This window comes from Podarcis vaucheri (assembly GCF_965113315.1).
Source record: "Podarcis vaucheri genome assembly, chromosome: 3".
Classification (NCBI taxonomy): Eukaryota; Metazoa; Chordata; class Lepidosauria; order Squamata; family Lacertidae; genus Podarcis; species Podarcis vaucheri.
The window spans coordinates 56,249,946-56,266,651 of record NC_138761.1 but is presented as its reverse complement, the minus strand read 5'-3'; the positions used below and the strand labels follow the sequence as shown (position 1 = coordinate 56,266,651).

General features: G+C 42.1%; 1 protein-coding gene across 2 annotated transcripts; it reads right to left on the bottom strand.

The window, feature by feature from the left end:
* Nucleotides 1-313: 313 nt before the first annotated feature.
* TMEM242 (transmembrane protein 242) lies at nucleotides 314-16,350 on the bottom strand. Of its 2 annotated transcripts, XM_082215365.1 has the most exons (5): nucleotides 16,011-16,350; nucleotides 14,347-14,447; nucleotides 11,379-11,516; nucleotides 9,295-9,372; nucleotides 314-656 (listed from the first exon to the last, which is right to left on the bottom strand). In XM_082215365.1, exons 1-5 carry the CDS (start codon nucleotides 16,138-16,140, stop codon nucleotides 558-560), a joined length of 546 nt encoding a protein of 181 aa, XP_082071491.1. In that variant the 5' UTR covers nucleotides 16,141-16,350; the 3' UTR covers nucleotides 314-557. The 2 variants fall into 2 exon arrangements, with proteins under 2 accessions (XP_082071491.1, XP_082071492.1); XM_082215366.1 differs by lacking the exon at nucleotides 9,295-9,372 and having other exon boundaries at nucleotides 16,011-16,299.
* Between the last annotated feature and the right edge of the window lie 356 nt (nucleotides 16,351-16,706).

The following is a 16,706-nucleotide window of genomic DNA, read 5'->3' as shown; positions in this document are numbered from 1 at the left end:
TTCCTTTGGCTCTTGGTCACCCACTGACTAAAAACAGAAATGAGCTGTGCCAGGCAGAGGCATAATATTACATCTTTGTTTTCAGTGGAGGAGTTTTAGCTAGCACTAATCCAGCAGACGGGGACTAACAACTATTTTAGTGTATTTCACTGATTGTGATTGCCCTTTTTAACACCTTAGAACTGCATTGTATGAGACAGAAAAGCAAGCCTGTGCTGTTATCCATCTGCTTGTCTGGTAGCAACAACCTTTTGTCAGTAAACAGTGGCAACCTCTGTATTCAAAACACATTGAGATCACTGCTTCAGACAAATTCTCATCCATATTTTGATCTTTATTTACATTTATTATACCTGTTACCATCATCCAAGTTAACAACTGTGATCAAACAGCACATTTTACTCTTGCTGCACAAACGTATGGCTCACTGTGTTCCATACAATTGACTTTGAGTGACGACCTTCTTTCTCCCTGTTCCTTGGAATGGACATTTCCTCCATACACTCTACTTCTCTTATGCTTTTTAAAAATTCAGTCAGAGTTCCTTCATGTGCTGCTCATTTGGATTTCAGAATGTCCTCCCATTCAACAGGCAGTGCTGCATTTTTGGGAATTGATGGAAATATTGATTGCATTTTGTTCCGAAATTCATCCATCTACAAGAGAAGAGTGGAGAAATACATTTAACATAACATAACCCACATCAAAGTTAGGGACACACTGCAACTTTGGCTTAATCAAATAATTGCTTTTTTCTTTGAAGAAAATGGGAAGCTCTAAAACACATAATAATATTTTCAGAGATATTTCACAACTGTATTTTTTAAAACCTTTCTTCCTTAGAAGAAGAAAATCCTAAGCATGCATACTCTGCTCTTGAGATTCTCACACTGATACATGCCAATGCAGATGGACTGCTACAGTAGTCCAATCTTGGGGCTACCAGAGCATGAAGTACAGGAGCCAAGTCATCTCTGTTCAAGAAGAGTGAGTGGTAGCTAGAAATAGGCACTCCTAGCCACCAATGCCACCTTAGCCTCAGTGGTACTGTTGGAATCAGGAGAACGCCCAAGCTATGGACCTCTTCCTTCTAGGTGAGCGTAGCCCTATCCAGAACAAGCCATCACACTTGACTTAGGATCTTGGCACATATGATTTCTGATGGCAACTTTCTGAAACTAATTTTACCTAGCAGAACTTTTATTTTCTTCACACTGCCTGAAAGCGGGGGATGCAGATTATCCTTGGTGATAATGCACAAATAGCAACCATTGCACTTCAGACTGTCAGTCTTTTCACCTAAAACAGATACCATCCACTCCTGTCATGGCAAATAATCCATAAAAGTCAGATGATCACAGTCTTTTTCTAATCATAGCTAATGATCCTGCATCAGCAGGAAAAAATAACAAAAAGAGCTCTGAAAGCACCTATCATTTCATGTTGCATTTTAAAATGTTTACCACAGACAAGTTGTCACATGAAAAAACAAGACTGTGCTACTGCAAAGTACTTGGGCATCTGTTCAAACTAATCTGAATTGGGAGAGGGGAGAGAAAGAGACTCATCTATAGACTATAAAGGAGCCCACCATCCCCAAAGAAAATCCTTGCTATTTTGTGTACTCCTTCAGATCTCAGTAAGTTCATTACTCTTTAACTTAATTTTTATTTATTCAGTTAATTCAGTTTCCATTTATCTAGAGTTCGGAGAAGATAACAGGGTTGTTGTTGCTTTAAAACACAACAACCCCAAGATAAAATAAAATATTCATTAAAACTAATTTTTTTTCCTTGATTTTTTATTAAAACTTGAAAGAACAAAGAAGAAACAGTATATAGAAATAAGCATCAGATATCAAGCATTTTTAAACATAAAAATTGAAAGAAAATAAAGCAGAAAAAAGGAGAAAACCTTACATCTGCTGAACCCAAATGTAAGACCTAAAGGGGAAGCTTCACTACTGTTCTTCTGGGAAATGTCAGGCCCAGACATTGAGTAACCTCTAGGACAGGGGTGGGGAACTCCAGAGGCTGCTGAACTTCAACTCCCATCAGCCCCTGCCAGCATGGCCAATGGAGAGGGATGGACTACTTCTGTATGGAAAACACAAAAACAGGCCTTGGGCAGCTTCTTGAAGTCCAACAATATTTGAAGGGCCACAGGTTCCCTCCCCCAGCTCTAGCTGAGCAGTGTTCCCCAATTGCAGGGCAGCCACTGACAATGTGTGTCTATGTTCCTTTGCTGTCTCAGCTTGGCACATGGACTACTGTATTTTAATATTTTGTTGGAAGCCACCCAGAGTGGCTGGGGAAACCCAGCCAGATGGGTGGGGTATAAATAATAAATTATTATTATTATTATGTATTATATGGTTAGGAAGACACAAAGAATACAAGGAAGGCAAAGACCAAAGACAATTTTGTAAGCGCATGATACATGTTCATCCAATACACTGGAATGGGCAATGCTGTCTCCTTGCCACCAGCCACCCATAGCTCAATCTGAGACAATCTGTTAACACGAAGAGTAGAAGATGCCTAGCTGATGCAATCTACTCTATTATGCAAACCTGCTAAATCATGCTAAATCATTGCATATGCATGGAAGGTTTCTGGTGGTGGTACATAGGGTGGTACATGTTTGTTATATGCATTTGGGGAATATGAAAAATAAAGTTAAGGGGAGGAAAGAAGATGCCTTCAGCAAATCTTAAAATGCAGAGGAAAAGGCAGTTTCTATGGTATTGGCTGGCCCAAGCTACCTGGGACTTTATAGATTAAAAAACAACAACCCAGCACTTTGAATTGTGTCTGAAAAGTAATAGGAAAGCAGTGCGAATGCCGGTGCACTGGCATGACATGCCTTCATTTAATGTTTGTGACACTAAAGAACTGCTTACATTTTACTTCTGTAGTTCAAAGAACCTCACCTCCTTTCAGAGTCCTGACTGGCAGTGAAAACAGATTATGAGCCTTTCGTTTTCTGTACTGCATAAAGATGAGAGAGGGAGCTCTCCGCTGAATTTGGGAGCCCTGGGTTTGATGAAAGCGTTATGGGGAGATACTGTTTTCTCCGCCCAAATGACAGATGTGATCACTGTCACACCAGCTATCAGAATATGCAGAAATACTGAGTTAACCTTATGAAAACAGGCTTTCTTAATAGCCAGGGCATTGTTCCAAATATTCATCAAAACTCCAAAATAGACATAATGGGTCGGCTACTTGTATTTTATACAGTACACGTTTCTGCTTCCTTCACATCTGAAGCATAGTTGGGTTCTTTTTTCTTTTAACATAAACAGCAGTGCCAGGGAAGTATCCCAATCCAACCTCACTACTCTCCGCTGCTTTTAAGCATTTTTTTTGCTGCTTGGGCCACTAACTGATATTGGAGGTGGGCTGGGGGAAAAGCTGTTCTTAAAAACAGCAAACCTCAAGGATTATTAAAAGAGGATTTGACAAATTAATTGGGGGGGGAAAGGTCTATCAATGGCTGCTGGGGTTAGGATTTATTATTATTTATTTTAGAGGATTTGTACCTCACTCATCAGCCAAAAAGACTCCAGGAGCAGCTGATATACAATCAATTAAAACAACACAGTCCCTGCTGCCAAGCTGACAATCTAAAAGACAGAAGATAAAATATGGGGGAGGAATGGGGAGGTTAAGAGGAGGAAACTCAGATACCAGTTCCTAAAGCTGAAGGGCAGTTCTTACGATAACCGGCTGCAATAGTATGGTGGCTATATGGAGCTTCCAAGTTCAGGGGAAGTACGCCCCTGTTCCATCTAGTTTGGTCCAAAACTCATTTATTCTAGGAAGCCACCTTATATGGAGCCAGACCGCTGGTCCATCTTAGTTCAGTGTTCTCTGCTGACTCTCCAAAGAGCAGGGACTCTCTCACAGCCCTACCAGAAGATGCTGGGGACTGAACCAAGAACCTTCTGCAGGCCAAACAGATGATCTGCAGCTGAGACATGGCCCTTCCCCTATGAATCAAGTAGGCCTTTCCAAAGCGAATCAAGCTTTAAAAATGGTGCTTATGCGCTCTTTTTATTCTCCATGGGCGTTGCCATCTAACCTGGCTTTATAGTTACTTGGTGTATTCCTATGACTTATGCATTCCTTTTTATATTTTTGAGTTTGTTTCTCTAATTGTTTAGTTTAATACAAAAGTTGAGCAGGACATAAACATTTTGAATACATAAATACATTGAATTAATAGTCTACATTTTAATTATACATGATGAAAGCACACAAAGCCAGCTTATTCTTAGCATTTTTAAAGGTTAACATATGTGCAGAGCAAAGAGACTTAGACATTTTGTCACGAAAATTATAAATTATAAGGTCATAGAATTCCTCCCCACAGTATTTTTCTTGGTTCACATCCACCAGCTGTATACATATTAACTACAATTCATTTTTTTTAGAGCACAAATATCCTTTATGACTCATCCTCGCTATGAAAAACAAAATCGTTTCTGCTTTCTGAAGTGATAGAAAATTGATTTATGGCGGACACCCTGAACAAAGGGCTTTTATTTCTCAGATGATATAGCTTGTTAATTGCCATGGATCACTTCAAATTCTGAACACTTCCCCCCTCTCTTTTTCTTTCCTTCCCACTTTTTTTTCTCTTTTCTAAACAAAAACATTAGCTGGGAGTGGCAAATAGACAAAGTTATGTTGCCATGGCTGGAAAGTGTTGCAATTGCAGCTTTAATTAAATATAAAGATACACTGCTTATTACCTCTGGCTAAAAATAAATTGCCACAATTCAGCTATTACTGCTGGAAAACTATTACATATTTATGTCAAATCGCTTCTCTGCTGACATAATGTAGCTATTATCATTGTATGGGAACTGAAATTAAAGCTGGAAAAGAGGTTGTCATCATTAGATGCGTTCCTTTAGAATAACTGATTCGTGAGGATACTTGCAATTAGGCAAAAATTATTTGGGGGGGCAGGGAGGACAAGACTTCTGCTCCCATCTGCTGACTCAATACACAAGAACTCTTGTGAGGCGGGAGCGCACACACACACACACACACACACCCCTCTCTCTCTGTCTCCTGAATGTTCTCTTTGTGGAACAGAATGACTCTGTCTCCATTATTATCAGATGAATATTTCTGGAGAGCAAAGGGCTATACCAGACATAGTATAAATAGGGCAAATTGGTAGTGTGTCACAAGGAAGAGAGTCCAGCCTTTCTAAACAGCAGATACAATCTTGATCCTAGCAATACAGGATTTATTCAGAATGTTGGCCTCATAAGTCTTTTTAACATCCAGATCAAGGGATGGGGAAGAAGGGCAGGAATACTTGTATTTTTCCTACTTTCTACGCCAGCAAACACACCAGTGCTGGCATGGAGAGGCTAAAAGAGAATGAACTAAGAGAAATGATCCAAGAGACTTGGTACACTGCCACTTCATATGTGATGAATGCAACCTTGCAAGCAGGCTTACATGCAGTGAATGCCACAGCCAATCCTTAACAAAGTTCCTTAACACATGTACTTGGCTGCTACATGTGGCTGGAAACATATGTTTGCTGTACACACATGCCACAGTATTTACAAGTTTAGATGCACACAGAGCAACCTCGAGAAATTTCAATTGAACTGTGCAGCTCCCTCTCTGATTTACCTATAACATCCTTTAGAAACAGCAGAAGACATTCAAATCAGCTAAAGAATGCATTGAAAGGAAAACAAAAACAATAAACCAATTGTTGAAAATATAATAAAATACAATGTAATACACCAGGACTTAAAAAACCCAAACCAATAGAGCCAGATTATTATCATAATCTAAAGCAGGGTGGGAAACCTTCTGAAAGGGAAGATGAGTAATATCTCCCCCCCCAGCCCTATCCTGGCAAAACTGCCCATATGAAGGTCAATGGTACTGAAAGGCACTGAGTAGACCACCAGAATTAACTCTCCCAGTATATTTCTTCATGTGGGTCATCAGCTGCAGTGACAAAGGCTGCTTCAGTCCCAAAACTGGGGTGGAAGCCATAATGAAAGAAATCAGTATGCTCTGATTTTGAGCAAGTTACACAAATTCCTGGGTGAAATTGGTTATTATAACATTGACAGGATAACAGAAGAACAGTGGGATCCAGATATGGTCTCTTCCAACAACAGATGAACTATTGCCATTTTAAAGCAGGTAAGCCTGGTAGCCTTAACCAACCAGGATGGGCCTAGGACTAGGTGAAGCAAGCAGGGGTGCGGGAGCTGTTTGGAGGGGACTACTTGATACAGGACTGGACTGGATGAATCCCAAGCTGGAATTAAGATTGCCGGAAGAAATACCAACAACCTCAGATACGCAGATGACACAACCTTGATGGCAGAAAGTGAGGAGGAATGAAAGAACCTTTTAATGAGGGTGAAAGAAGATAGCACAAAATATGGTCTGAAGCTCAACATCAAAAAAACTAAGATCATGGCCACTGGTCCCATCACCTCCTGGAAAATACAGTGGTGCCTCGCAAGACGAAATTAATTCGTTCCGCAAGTTTTTTCTTCTTGCGAGTTTTTCGTCTTGCGAAGCACGGTTTCCCATAGGAATGCATTGAAAATCAATTAATGCGTTCCTAGGGAAACCGCCTTCAGACCAGGTCCGGGGACAGTCTGTCCCCCGACGTCTTCTGAAGGCTGGGGGGGGGGGACAAGGGCTTTTCTTCCCACTGCCAGCCTTCAGAAGGCTGTTCTGAAGGCTGGCGGTGGGAAGAAAAGCCCTTCTTCCCACCTCCCGCCCCGCAAGCTCCGGGGACAGGAGGGCTTTGCTGCCGACCGCCAGCATTTTAAAAGCCCCTGCTGTCCCGGGGCGATTTTAAAATGCTGGCGGGCGGGAGCGAAGCCTCCGCTGTCCCGGGGAGATTTTTAAATGCTGGGGGTCGGCAGCGAACGTCCAGGACCTCTTCTGAAGGCCGGCTGTGGGCGAAAGTCTTTGCTCCCGACCGCCAGCAATTTAAAACAGGTCCCCGGAGAGTTCCCTATGGGCTTTCGTCTTGCGAAGCAAGCCCATAGGGAAATTCGTCTTGCGAAGCGCCTCCAAAACAGAAAACCCTTTCGTCTTGCGGGTTTTCCGTCTTGCGAGGCATTCGTCTTGCGGGGTACCACTGTAGAAGGGGAAGAAATGGAGGCAGTGAAAGATTTTACTTTCTTGGGTTCTATGATCACTCCACATGGTGACATCAGTCACGAAATTAAAAGACGCCTGCTTCTTGGGAGAAAAGCAATGACAAACCTAGACAACATCTTAAAAAGCAGAGACATCACCTTGCCGACAAAGGTCCGTATAATTAAAGCCATGGTTTTCCCAGTAGTGATGTATGGAAGTGAGAGTTAAACGATAAAGAAGGCTGATCGCTGAAGAATTGATGCTTATGAATTATGGTGCTGAAGGAGACTCTTGAGAGTCCCATGGACTGCAAGAAAATCAAACCTATCCATTCTTAAGGAAATCAGCCCTGAGTGCTCACTGGAAGGACAGATTCTGAAGCTGAGGCTCCAATACTTTGGCCACTTCATGAGAAGAGAAGACTCCCTGGAAAAGACCCTGATGTTGGGAAAGATGGAGGGCACAAGGAGAAGGGGACGACAGAGGACGAGATGGTTGGACAGTGTTCTCGAAGCTACCAGCATGAGTTTGACCAAACTGCGGGAGGCAGTGGAAGACAGGAGTGCCTGGAGTGCTCTGGTCCATGAGGTCATGAAGAGTCAGACATGACTAAATACAGGAAATATGGTACAGGAAATATGACTCCCCACTGCTTCGCTACTCTAAATTTCCCTCCTCCCAAAGCAGGTTTTCTTTTAAAAAATTACACATAATATAAATTAATTTGTAGTCAGTTCCTTAATCTGTTTAGAAGATGGATGTTAGAAGTGCAAGCACATTCCCATTAACTTAATACTTTTAAAGGGGAAGTCAGCAAGGAAAAATAATCTATCAAGGGTTAACACTACAAACAGATAAAGAACAGCTAAGATTGTGGTGAGAAATGGCCTTTTAAGAACTTTTAAAACTTGGCCCATTTCCTCTCCTGCCACCAGATGTAGCTGTGCAGCAACAAAGGACTTTCCAGGAAGTCTTCTCCAATTGCATCTTTAGAGGGCAGTCTCCTGGGATGCGTCCCTACATCATTATTTTTAATCCTCATTAATCTCTGTTTTACTGTGTCACCTTCTAAAGATTTCCCTTGCTAAAATCAGGATTGCATGTATTAAAGGGTACTTAATGGCAATACAATATTGCTTGATGCTATTACTATGACCCTGCAGACCCAAAGTTGTGCAAGACAACTATAGCCCCTATTTTAGTTAATGTGCTAGCATTAATTTATCCTCCTTTGCCTCTTCAGTTCAGGCACTGCAAGCAGTGCATAGATAACTTGGGAGTTATAACCAGACAACATGACTTTCAAATGTTCAATGTGTTGTTTCACATAACCCTTCCCTCAAGAGACTTAGTAAGTTCCCAATAAGACTCCCTGCAAGATGTACTTACAGATGAGTATGTCATCAGATTCATCTGGAGATTAGTGTATGCAGTCTCTCTGTTGGTGATATTTTCGTGGATCATTTTTCAGCCGAGTATTTCATTTACTGTACAGAATTATATGGCACTTAAAATAAAAATGCCAAAGCAGTGATCAAAAATACCTAAACTAACAGTTCCTAAGCTCCTCAACAGCAGAGCGGCTTCTGGGATTTCTTGTGTCTGTTACCACACTTACTGTCCCAACAGATGGCCAAAATTAAAAGCTGACTACTGAAGTCTGGCTTCTTTGGGATCTATGAACCATGGTTCACAAAATACAGGAAACTATGAATTGACTGCGGCTTCTTGGTTTGCTTCCTCACTTGTGTCAAGGGAAGAATGAAGTACTGGTATGCAAAGCATACGCATAACCTTATTAACTCATGATTTGATCATGAGAACATGGCTGCAGTAACACTAAGTATGTAACAACACTATCAACCAGTGCTTAGGCCAGAGCAGCTAGTGCACCTGCCAGTTTGTCAAAATGTATGCATTTATTTATTTATTTACTTACATCCTACTTTATAGCTTTGAAAGTAGCTTATGAAAGATTATCAATTTTGAATCCACATTTGACTTGAGTGCAGAAATATGACATGCATATGGAACAAGGATTATTCCAGCATTTCCTGCTCTTGTCCTTTCCTAGCAGCACACCAGGCATGGGAATGGGGCTGAGCAGCTGGAACGGCTATTTGGTTCCAAGTGCAAATCTCACCTCTTTCCTCTTCTCCATTGATCCCATAGAGTTCACTATACAAAAAACAAATGGTGGTGTCTTTGACACAGCTAATTTCTGTTAAATAAATCAGAAAGTAAGTGTCTGACTCTAGCAAATCTCTTCAAGCATATCTTTTTCTCCTACTTTTCATATCTGGTTTTTTAAAAATCGTAGTAATGTCTTTTTTTCACCATGGTAATTGAAGTAATGGGACGCGGGTGGCGCTGTAGTTTAAACCACAGAGCCTAGGTCTTGCCGATCAGAAGGTCGGCGGTTCAAATCCCCGCGACAGGGTGAGCTCGACAGGGTGAGCTCCCGTTGCTCGGTCCCTGCTCCTGCGAACCTAGCAGTTCGAAAGCATGTCAAAGTGCAAGTAGATAAATAGGTACCGCTGTGGCAGGAAGGTAAACGGCGTTTCCATGCGCTGCTCTGGTTCACCAGAAGCGGCTTAGTCATGCTGGCCACATGACCTGGAAGCTGTACGCCGGCTCCCTCGGCCAATAAAGCGAGATGAGCGCCGCAACCCCAGAGACGGTCACGACTGGACCTAATGGTCAGGGGTCCCTTTACCTTTACTAATCGAAGTAAAAAAAAAGTATTAAATTTTCAGTAAGAACTCTAACTTCTGATGGTAAGACCACCTGCTAATTATCTGTTAATAGCTTTTGGTGAATCTTCTGTTTGTAACAAGATAGGGCAACAAGACACACTGGCTGTGTTCAGACGATCATATCTCGCTTTAATAAGCAGAGTTGTGAATGAGATTTGCACCCACAACACACAGCAATTTCACTTCATGTGAGCCACTTGATGAGTTATATTTAACTGAAGACTTCCGCAGTTGCTGTCTCATGCAAAGGGAGGAGCTGAGAGAATTATTCATATCTTCTTTATGTGGCCAGTGACTGTCTGGATCGCTGAAGAATTCAGTCTTAAAAGGAGTAGGAGAGGCCTGATTCCTTGAACAACTCCCTAACCTCCTTGCTTCTACCAAGACACCCATCAAGTTTTATTCCTAAAATGAAAACTCTACTTCCAGTCCATGAACCTCAATTGTAGGACAAGCCTGTCCAACCTGTCTTTTGCGATCTACCAGCCTGCCCCGGGCCAATCCTTGCCAATCACGTAATCTACATAGATCGATGCAAACAAAAAAAAGCTCTGGTCAATCCAATGGGTAGATCACTGCCAGTTTATTTATACAGCCATACCTCGGGTTAAATGTGCTTCAGGTTGAGCGTTTTCAAGTTATGCTCTGCAGCAACCTGGAAGTAACAGAGCGTGTTACTTCTGGGTTTCGCCCCTCGTGCATGCGCAGACGCTCAAAATGATGTCACACGCATGCGCAGAAGCGACAAAACACAACCCGCACACCCGCATATGCATCTTACGTTCTATTCAGGATGCAAATGGGGCTCTGGAACAGATCCCATTCGCATCCAGAGGTACCACTGTAGTGAGAGTAGATTGCAGCCTCTTGGAAGTTTGACACCGTTGCTGTAGGAGATTCAGGGTTGATTAATAAGAACACCTTATGTCTTCCAATTATTTTTCTTTTTTGTCATCATGGATGGAAAACTGTGATGCTGACAGGCCAGCATCAGTATCAGGCCAGCTCCTGATTTAGTATCCAATAGCTTATATATTATGCCCAGGGGAGGGGAGGAGGAGAGAGGTTAAGAAAGACAAAATCACCACTCATGGGGGAGAGCCCAAGCATTTGGTGTCAATTGTATTTTCAGGTCCTATCCAGCATTATGAAACATACAGTAATATTTACAAAACAAAGTCTCAAGAGGTGCATGTTCACCCCTTGCTCTCCTTGTCTCTTTTATTTCCCCTTTTCTCCATTTATTATCTTTGCCTTTCTGTTCCCTCCATTTTGTTCTGTCTGATCTTTAACAAAAAGTAGATTGTAAGATTCTAGGAACAAGAGACTGGCTTTTTCTTTTCTTTTTTAAAAAAGTATGTTATTATAAAGCACCAGGCTCACACATGATGCAATATAAACAAGCATAAGAAAGTGTATAAGCTTTCAGGAATTTCAAAAGCATAATGATTCATAAAGTAATGCTACTTACACTGTGAACTCCCAAAGCCTTCCAGATGGCAAAACTGATGAGTCCAACTCCACACCAGGCATAAAGTGAACCCCATCCTAAGGCACGTAAGGCAATGGACGAACCACTCTCTGGTAAAGCAGCTGTTGCAACCACACCCTAGAAGAAGGTTTTTTGTTTTAATGAACAGAAATATATCATAGTGAACCAACAAAGAAGCATTTTCAGTAAGGTAGGGCAAGTTGCTTTCTGAGAATGTTTCTTATCACATATGTATATCACTCCTGGTTTTCTAAACATTCAAGTGATTAACAAAAGAATGGTTACTGGAGAGAAGCTTAAAACACTAATTTGGTCTTGCTTTATCCAGGGATACTTATGTTCAAAAATGTCTGAATGTTTGCATACAGATTAAGGCAGCTAATAATAATAATAATAATAATAATAATAATAATAATAATAATAATAATTTTATTTACACCCCACCCTCCCTGGCCAGAACTGGGCTCAGGGCGGCTAACACCAATAAAATTACAATAAAACATAATGGGGGGGGGGGAGGAAAAAATAGTTAATTTAAATATGGGTTAAAATACAATTTAAAATGCAGCCTCATTTTAGTAGTAGCCCATAAATCAGAACCATAAGGGGAGGGAAACATAAGGGTCAGACTGAGTCCAAACCAAAGGCCAGGCGGAACAGCTCTGTCTTTCAGCTCTGTCTTTCCCTGCGGAAAGATGTCAAGTCCCACAGGGCCCTGGTCTCTTGTGACAAAGCATTCCACCAAGTCGGGGCCAGTACTGAAAAGGCCCTGGCCCTAGTTGAGACCAATCTAACCACCTTGCGGCTCAGGTCAGGACCTCCAAAGTGTTGTTATTTGTGGACTTTAAGGTCCTCCGCAGGGCATACCAGGAGAGGCGGTCACGTAGGTAGGCAGGTTGAAACTGTCAGTTTCCTTTTAAGGAGCTCTGGCAAATTGCAGTGCCATTAAGAGTGAAAGGGATTTCTAAAAGATAATTCAGATGATTTTCATAAGGCTACAATACCCAGAATTTTTTGGCTAGTAACAACAGGGCACTTGAACCAGTACAAAACTACTCTACATTTGTATTTGTAACAAGATATATGGGACACCATTCACAAATGTATAATCCATGAAAGTTTTCGTACTTTCAATTTCTATTTTTAGTAGCTAATCTTCACTGGAACTTTGTGCAACTTTTTAAACAGTCCCAACTTCAAAAAGTCCAGAGGTTCAGCCAAGGAGTGTGACTGAAGTAATACATACCACCTAACTGGATTGCTGTGCAAGTACTGTATTATGCCCACATTACATTAAACTCCTGCAGGATCTTATTACAGTGGTACCTCAGGTTAAGTACTTAATTCTTTCCGGCGGTCCGTACTTAACCTGAAACTGTTCTTAACCTGAAGCACCATTTAGCTAATGGGGCCTCCTGCTGCTGCCGCGTTGCCGGAGCCCGATTTCTGTTCTCATCCTGAAGCAAAGGTCTTAACCTGAAGCACTATTTCTGGGTTAGCGGAGTCTGTAACCTGAAGCGTATGTAACCTGAAGCGTATGTAACCTGAGGTACCACTGTATTTATGAAACATCTCATGAGTCTTTGTATCAGTTGTTAAAGATATCCACAGCTGGTTTTTGTGTGAAATTTGCTATGTAAAAGAATCCAAACAGAATGTATAAAATAAAGATTCTTTCTACTTTGTATTATGAAAGGATTCAACAAGTTTTGAAATGAAAATACATTCAGGGTATTTTTGTAAAAATGTTGAGCAGAAAAGCCTTCAAAGAGCAATAATTGAAGACTATGAATCTGGGTATATTGGTTCAAGAGCATTTGCACATGAGGTACTGCCTCAAGGGTATAGAATATTCGGCTACACTGTGTTGTTTGCAGACAATTTTTGTCATATGATGTGTGCAAAAGCTATTTATACCTTCAAGACAAGTAATGAACTAATTGCTAGAAACTTCACTAAAGAAGAAAAGATCTCATTGATAAAAAAGGGAAATGCTACTATTTTAAGAGAAGGGATGTTGGTCACATGTTTATTAACTGCTGTTTTTACATTATAGAGTTTCTTTTATTAACTTAGGGCACTTCTCTGTATATGAATAACAACAAAATCCTAACAGAATATGTGCTGTGGAAAACAGAACTCCAAGCATCTTGGAAACATTTCACATTTTCAGGGCTTTGTTTTGGACAGAGGTGACAGACCATGGGAATGAGTAAGTTGGAGAAGAAACAGCTAACTTTATTAACTATATTGATGCTGTTAATCTAAACTACCAATTCTGCAATAACTTTAAGAGAAGTGCTGTTTAGAAATCTGCTCAACTACTGCCTAGGGCATAATGATCCTGTAGTTATAGGGTAATGTTTAACATTAGTCATACTCAGAATGGACCGACTGAAATCAATGGACTTGTAAACATGCATCATATCGGGCTATAAATGCTCAGAACATTGTACAATCAAGTTACTCAGCAAAGCAGGTTTCAAGGAGATGAAAAATAAATGTCCGCAGTGTTTGATTGGTTGAGTCATACTAAGTTGAGACTGATGGCATGGCAGAGTTAGGATTTCTATGCTGGCAAGCCAGAGAACCAGTTTTAACATTGATTATAAAGGGGGATACATGAACAGAGATAGCACTTAAATGCCTTTGCTGACTAGAAAACTGCAGTTATTGCAAAGTACAATAGACAGAGAGCATCTGGAGTCAGTACTGTGCAGTCTCTGCTGCTGCTGTTTTAAATTAAAAACTAAAATTTAAATTTTAAAAACCACATTGATTTTAACCTACCACAGGCCTAACTGTATTCTACCGTTATGCCCATGCTATCTTCTTTAAACAATGACTCTATTTTCCAAATGATTGGTCCTTAAAAGGAACCTGGCAATAACACCATTACAAGGCTACATTTTTATCACAATTGCAAAGAAATTTAAAATAATCAAACCTTATTGAACCAGTTTGGGTTTTTCTTTTTAGCCATGGCAAGTGTTGTACCAAAACCTGCTAGAATTCCTGCAGTAGCAACTGTAGTAAGAAAAATTCCACCTGCCAACAAAATGAAAACAAGAGTAAAACAACCAGACCTAGGTCACCTTTGCCTAGGTAAAGACAAATAAATGAAATACTTAAAAAACCATTTGAACTTAAGGACTATCAGTGCTTCCCAAATGAATGGAACAGCCATCAAGCTGCTTGGTAAACTACCAAAATAAGAGGGGTATTGCTGCTCAAGATCACAGTGGCATCTTAAATTTCTGAATAATTCTGGTAGTAGTATTAGGTGACTGTCCAAAGTTTGCCCATGGTACAAATTATAAGGACAGAGATATACAGTTGGTCCTCTACATCTCACAGTTGTCAAGACAACCTGGCACATTCAAGTGCCTCTGGTGCAGATGCTCCACACCACCAGCTCCCTTTTCTGTGAGGAGGACATAATGCAGCATTTTGCAGCATTAATTACTTCAAGCTGTCACTTGAACATGTGTTGGTATTTGAAGAGGATATGCCACATACAGCAGATGAGTCTCCAGCTCTGGCCTTCTTAAGTCTAAGAGATCCACTCTTCCAAATTCTATAGGGTCCATCACAATAGCTCTAATATACAGAACCAGATGTTTTGAGTACATCCAATTCCCCACAGTGGACCCAGGTAGTTTACGCTGATATCTCACTAGTTCATACAGCGGGTAGGACCATTCCAGGTCCAGCACAGTTAGCAGGGCAGACATCCCGCTTTGAACACTGAGTTGTGAGGGAATACATAACAAAAGCTTGCACACTATTTTTGGTTGGTCCTAACAAAGGTATTGTTCAACTGTGCAGTTTGCAATCTTTTCTAGGGACACTTCACGTGCCACCTGTCTATGCAAGAAGCTGCCATCTGTGTGTATGTCCATAGACCAAAATTCCTTCACGGAAATCACTTCCAGAAAGAAAATAATGGGCAACTTTGGTGTAGATTAACATATTCAGCCCTTGCACATAAACACACTGTGTAGTATGTATACTTGGGGTACAGGCAATAGACAATCCCATGTGTACACTTAGCACACATATGCACAATTTTGATAAATTATACACAGACTCCTCGCTGTTTCTTAACAGGGAAATGTAATCGGTATAGTAATTATTTTAGTTCAAGTATTTATATACCGCTTTTTATCCTAAAAGGCGAGGGTTCTCATCTCTGACATTTTAGTAGCTCACTGTTACAACTGTGGCAACTTAAATGCTCTGCCCGCCCCGCCCCCCGCCAAGTTTCATCCAGGAACGTGAACTTTTATACCTCCAAAATACCTCCAAGTCTGCCTACTACTATTCTCCTCATTGAACCAGACCCTCTCGGATTTTAACCTGGATGAGGTTCAGCCTGGGTTTTAATTTATAGGCTTACTTCCAGGAATATGGGGAAGTGAGCATGCACAAAGTGCCTTTACCTCACCACTAACCAAGCAACCACAACCGGTACCATGAAGCACAGACATACACACGGGCTTCAAGCGCCGGAGAGCGAGCGAGCGCGGCCCGGGCTCCGGACCCCGCTCCCTCCGTCCCTCCCGTCTGTTCCGAAACCGAGCGCGCAGGGCGGGCGGCGGGACCGTGGACCTTTTATTAAGAAGAGGCGGCGCTGCGACTCCTCCGTCTGTGCCGCGGCGGGCTGAGGCGGCCCCGCCAGGCCCACGGTGCTCCCCTGGGCCGCATCCCGCCCGGCCTCCTGGGGGCCAGCCTGCCCCATCCTTCCACTCGAGCCCGGCTGAGGGACCCTCTCCCGCTTCGCCGCCACCCGGATGGAGATGCCGCTGGAGGCGGACTCGCTCCGTGTGCTGCCGGATCAGTGGCGGAAGCCGAAGCAAGGCCGGCCCACCAGCCGGGCGGGTGTCTCCTCGCCGGGCGTCTTTTCGGGGGCCGAGGCTTACTAGCCCCGGAACCAGTTTCCAGCTCCAGGTTTGCTCGGGAATAAACGCCGTTGGATTCAGCGAGCTTTGCCTCCGAGCAAGCGCGCTGCACGGAAGCCGCCCTACCTCCATTTGGAGGAAGTTTCGTTGGACGCTGCGGGAGTTACTCCCGAGTAAGCGCGCATTGGTTCTGCCCCGGGTCTGACCTTGCCTTGCTCAAAGCTACGGCCTGTGCAAGCAGTAGCCCTTCTTTTCCCGAATACTGTACTGTATTCTCCTGCGCCTCCCTCTTGCACTATTGTTAATCGATATTAATTCCTTTTTTTGCTTTGATAAAAGTTGAGGCGGGTTGTTTTGGGTTTCGTGATGCTTTCCTTCAGAAGCGCCACAGCCAAATCTTCCTAAC

Bases quoted from the DNA above. Each gene is read 5' to 3' on its own strand.
- TMEM242 (XM_082215365.1), bottom strand. From the start codon at position 16,140: ATGGGGCAGGCTGGCCCCCAGGAGGCCGGGCGGGATGCGGCCCAGGGG. The intron at 11,517-14,346 runs GTTTGATTATTT...ACCTTCTTCTAG, and splicing joins ACCCAAACTGGTTCAATAAG to GGTGTGGTTGCAACAGCTGC. The intron at 9,373-11,378 runs GTAAGTAGCATT...TTTATTTAACAG, and splicing joins AGGCTTTGGGAGTTCACAGT to AAATTAGCTGTGTCAAAGAC.